This window comes from Bos indicus, chromosome X, assembly GCF_029378745.1.
Source record: "Bos indicus isolate NIAB-ARS_2022 breed Sahiwal x Tharparkar chromosome X, NIAB-ARS_B.indTharparkar_mat_pri_1.0, whole genome shotgun sequence".
Taxonomy (NCBI): domain Eukaryota; kingdom Metazoa; phylum Chordata; class Mammalia; order Artiodactyla; family Bovidae; genus Bos; species Bos indicus.
In genome coordinates this window covers 38380289-38385493 of record NC_091789.1, presented here as the reverse complement: position 1 = coordinate 38385493, position 5205 = coordinate 38380289, and the positions used below count along the sequence as shown (strand labels likewise).

General features: G+C 48.2%; 1 protein-coding gene across 1 annotated transcript; it reads left to right on the top strand.

Moving 5' to 3' along the window:
• The first annotated feature begins 301 nt into the window (after positions 1-301).
• On the top strand, positions 302-1906 carry LOC139181388 (cancer/testis antigen 1-like). Its single transcript, XM_070784679.1, has 3 exons — positions 302-834; positions 1301-1426; positions 1617-1906. The coding sequence occupies exons 1-3, from the start codon at positions 494-496 to the stop codon at positions 1753-1755; spliced, it is 606 nt and encodes a 201-aa protein (XP_070640780.1). The 5' UTR covers positions 302-493; the 3' UTR covers positions 1756-1906.
• The last annotated feature ends 3299 nt before the right edge of the window (positions 1907-5205 follow it).

The following is a 5205-nucleotide window of genomic DNA, read 5'->3' as shown; positions in this document are numbered from 1 at the left end:
CACTGGAGTGGGTTGCCATTTCCTTCTCCAATGCATGAAAGTGAAAAGGGAAAGTGAAGTCGCTCAGTCGTGTCCGACTCTTAGCGACCCCATGGACTGCAGCCCACCAGGCTCCTCCGTCCATGGGATTCTCCGGGCAAGAGTACTGGAGTGGGGTGCCATTGCCCTGGAACACCACCATTTACCAGGTTTCCAGGCCCGAGGCAGGGCTGACACAGAGAGCCCAGACCACGTGGGTATGTGTGTCTGCGCATGCGCGTTGGGGCTACACGGCACGCTAACGCGCGAAGTTTCAGCAGGGGGCACCCATTGCCTGAGAGCCTGCAGTCATCACGGGAACCGATGGTTGGTGGGAACCAATCGTGAGGCAGGACCAGAGTGTGTGTGCGCAGGCGCTCTGCCCGTGCTGAGTTTCAGGTCACAGTACAGAGCTGGGATCTGTAGGGACGGTTCAGTCTTTCCTGAGGCGGAGGGAGGGGGAGAGGGTTTCAAGATGGAGTCCGAGGCACATGGTGGAGGAGCCATGAGGGCAGCCGATGAAGACGCAGGTGCCGTGGCCTCTGCAGCGGGCACAGCACATGGCGGCCAAGGTGTGCCGGGTGGTGCTGCTGGCCACAATGGCCCTGGCATCCCAGCTGGCCCTGGAGACGCCGTCAGTCGAGAAGTGCCTGCCGGCTCCGGTGACATGGCTGATCCCAGAGGCCCCAGCGCTGCAGGAGAGTCAGGTGGCGCAGCCGCTGCCATTCCGCAGATCCCAGGGCCACCCAACGCACCAGGGCCTGGTGGAGACACTGCACCTGGAGCCAGAGTTCTGAGTAACCGAGTCTTCCAGTTGTATCCTATTCCAGGAGCCCCGGTGGGCCAGGCGGCTGCGAGGGTTGGGGTGTGGGCTAGGGGTGGTTTGGAGGGTTGCAGGTTGCGGAGCCTAAAGTATAGGAAGAGGGTACTCTGGGAGGCTGGAGGGTATGGGTCAGGGGTGGTCTGGCTCTCAGTGCATGGTGGTGAGGAAAAACACCCTGAAGTGATCCAGAGGGTTGAGCGGTGATATGCAGGGAGTCCTGTGGTGGCCTTGTGGGAGAAGGTGGGTCTCCGTGAGCAGGGAGCCTGACATACAGGCAAAATGACGAGTGTGGATAGTGGTGAGGAAAAGCAATCTGAAGGGAACTAGAGGGTCGGGCGGTGATACGCAGGGTGTTTGGCGGCGGCCATGAGGGAGAAGGCGGGTCTCCTCGAGCCCAGGGAGCCTGAAATACAGCCAAAATGACTGGTGTGGATAGTGCCTTAACCGTATTTCCACCAGCAGCTTCGGCATACCTTTCTCATCATACGCGGAGGCGGACAACGCGCGCCGCCTCCTGACTCGACTTACTCAACTGCGATGGCCGGTTCAGAGGGAGCTCTACATTAATGGCCACATGTTGGTTCTGTGAGTTCTAAAGGGGGCCGGGGCGAGGGAGGGAGTGGTGGGTGGTGACCAGTCTAGGCACAGGAGGAGCCATAATGGTGGGTTAGAGGAGAAGTGTGGTGCTCTGGGCTTGGTCAGTGAGCGGGGACAGAGGGAGGACATGCTCTTCCTCCTCAGCGGGAACATGAATTTCATTTTCCCTCCCTTTTAGCCGACTGACTGCTGAAGACCATGCCCTGCTCCAGATGGCCATCCACTTCTGTCTGGAGCAGGCTTCCCTGGTGATGTGGATCTTGCAGAACTTCGTGCCCCACCTTTTTCCTCAGTCTCAGCACAGAAGAGAGCCTTAAAACTAGCCTATGTGCCCTAGTCTCAAATGTTATTCCCAAGAGCATTGCTTTCTGCAGTAGTTTGATCGGGCTTCATCTTGTGCCTGTGCTGCTGCTTGTGGGCTCAAGGTCCACATAGTTTGTTTGGGGATTGTGAACTGCAGAAAATAAAAGTGAGCTGTCTCTGACTTTAATTTTAGCTTGTTCACTTCCTAATGTTGCATTCATCTTCTGGGTGGAAGGAAGGTTCTCAGATCCAGATATCCAAGGAGTACAACCCAAGTGAAGACGATGTATGTAAGAAGTGGGAGAATAAGAAAGTTGTTTATTGCCATTCAGTATTGATTTTTAAATATTTTGTCAGTTCTATAGTTACATTTATATACTAAGATATAGTGCCAGAACATTGCTGTTCAGTCTCTAACTAGTGCCCAACTCTTTGCAACCCCATAGACTGTAGCACACGAGGCTCTGTGTCCCTGCTTTCTCCTGGAGTTTGTTCAACTTCGTGCTCATTGAGTGGGTTATGCTGTCAAACCATCTCATCCTCTATCCTCTCATCCTCCTTTTGCCTTCAATATCTCCCAACATCAGGGTCTTTTCCAATGAGTCACCTTTTCACATCTGCTGGCCAAAGTGTTGAAGCTTCAGGTTCAGCATCAGTCCTTCCAATGAAAATTCAGGACTGATTTCCTTTAGGATTGACTGGTTTGATCTTGTAGTCCAAGGCACTCTTAGGAGTATCCTTGAATCCTGAAACTATGCTAAACTCATTAATTAATTGCAATAGCTATTTTGTAGATCTCATTGAGCTTCCTACACAGACAATCATTTTGTCTGTAAATACATACACATTTATTTCTTCCTTTCCAATTAATGCATTTTAACTGGTTTCTGTTAAAATGAAATTGCCAACACTTTGGCACCTGGTGTGAAGAGCCAATGACCCTGAATATGGGAGAGATTGAAGGCAGGAGAAGGGAATGACAGAAGATAGATGGTTGGATGGCATCACGTCTCAATGGACATGAGTTTAAGCAAGTTCTGGGAGATGATGAAGGACAGGGAAGCCTGGCGAGAAGCACTCCGTGGGGTCGTAAAGTGTTAGACTTGACTGAGTGACTGAACAACAACACGCTGATTTCTGTTATAATGGATTGGAGTTTCCTGCTTCTTTGCCTCCTGGTAATTTTACATTGGATGTCAAACATTATCAAATTTCCCTTGCATGCTTGATATTTTTCTATTCCTAAACTTATTCTTGAGCTTTATTCTGGAATCCTGTTAAGATGCTTGGAAACAGTTTAATCCTTTTGGGTCTTACTTTTTAAGATTGGCTCTGTAGGACCAGAGCAGATCTTAGTGTAGGATGAACTTAATTAACTGAAACCATCCATGTCCAAGAAGGCTACAGCTTGAAACAAGGACTCTTTTTAAAAATTTTAATTATGAAAATTATTTTTTTTTTATTTTTGGGTGTGCCACCTCTTAAGTGCTTACAGCCTTTCTGTGCTTGCAGCCATTGGGGGCTACTCTCTAATTGCTCTGCTCAGGCTTCTCATTGCAGAGGCTTCTCTTGTTGAGGAGCAGGGACTCTCGATCCGGGTGAGCTCAGTAGATGTGGCACACTGGCTTAGTTGCACTGGGCATGTGGGATCTTCTTGGCCCAGGGATCGAACTCATGTGCCCTGCGTTGGTTGGCAGATTCTTAACCTCCAGACCTCCAGGGAAGCCAAAATAAGGAGTATCAGAGTGATAGTAAAATCTATCTGGACATTTGATTGGCACTTTCTATTACATTTTAAGATGCTGATATCCTTTGACCCAGTTTTCAGAATCGATCATAGGAAAATTCTTGTATATGTGAGCAAGGCAAAATCGACCACAGTATTCATTACTGCATTGTTTGTCACTGTGAAAAACTGGTAGAATGTAAACCCAGGGGGAAACATTGAGTAATAATGGTAATTCCATCCTGCTGGAATGACATATGGCAATCAGAGAGCAAACCAGATAGCTGGGAACTAATATGGAAAGAGATGAAAGCAAATTGCAGAATTCTGGGTCTGGCATATTCCTGTCTTTTCAGGACTTTCTGACCCTGTGAACATGCAGGGAAATGCAGTGTGGAACCACCCAGAATAAGCACCACCCCCTCAACTGTCAGTGTTATCACTGGACATTAGGGAAAATCATTCCTGTATTCAGGTTTCCATGTTGTTTAACTATTTTCATAAAGAATCATGACTTTTGAAATGATATTGCTTTGGAACATAAAGGTCTGCTCCATTTCCCCATTGGAAAAAAGCACTTCCTTAGAAACTTTAATTCAGCAAAGGTCTGTGAGGGAGCATGGGGAAGAGGATACCCCCAAGAAGTGGATATGGACCCCCAGAGTCAGGGGATGGAAGCTGATGGGAGGGTCAGTAGCAGGGACCATGCTTGCATTAATGACGAGTCTTTCCTATCTCACTTAAAAAAAAAAACAAAAACATTAGAAATTGATTTTGAATTTGACGAAAAGTGTATACCACCATCGAGGACATCTGTGGGTTTTGTCACCTGGTGCCCATTTTCCTTCTTTTGGTTCTGGTATCCTCCTGTCACCCTGGGAAATCACCTCTTTCATTTTCTCTCACCCAATATGATTATGATAGAGTTGATTTCACCTCCAATTCCAGGAGTGGGCATGTAGCTCAGGCCTGGCCAATTGGAGCACTGCTTTCCTCCAGCTGTGTTGATATCATCCAACCAATGACACTTTGGGAGCTGTAGGGGAGGCAGGCAGGCAAGGGACAGAGGGGGAGCTGGAGCAAGAAGGCAGATCTCAGGGAACCAAATGCTGGATCCAGCCTTTCCTGAAGACAGAAACTACCTCTGTACCTTGTAGGTAGACCCATAAAGTCTCCCTTTGGCCTAAACCAAGGTGGTTATTTTGAATTGATTTGTTCCTTTTTTCGCTTGCAATAGCAAAGTCTTCACTATTATTGAATTGAGGTACCACAGTTTTATTGATTACTTAATTTTCTTGCTTAGACATTGGCTCTTAGGTAAGAAATAGCCAAGCTGTATTGTAGAAAAGGAGACAAATGAGAGTATTTGTGGGTAAATTGCCAAAGAGGGAGGGGAGGATTTACAATGGGCAGATGAAGGAAAGGGCAAAAGCTGGAGAAGGGGCACTGGGGACAGCCCTTTATAGACAATGCTCCCCAGACTGGCCCAAAATGGTGAAGTCAGTCCACTAGGGAGATGGGACTCCCATCTGATTCTTCCTTCCTCAGCCAGCAAACTTGGAATCATTCAGCTACTTTGACCCCATACATGGACTGCTGAAGCTGCTAGGTTCCTTTAAAACATGTCAGGTCCTGAAGTTATTCAGTTCCAACCCTCCAACAGGCTCCCTCTCAGTCAGAGTTGAAGCCACAGCCTTCCAGTGGACTGAAAAGTTCTACATGGTCCAGCCTGCATCTT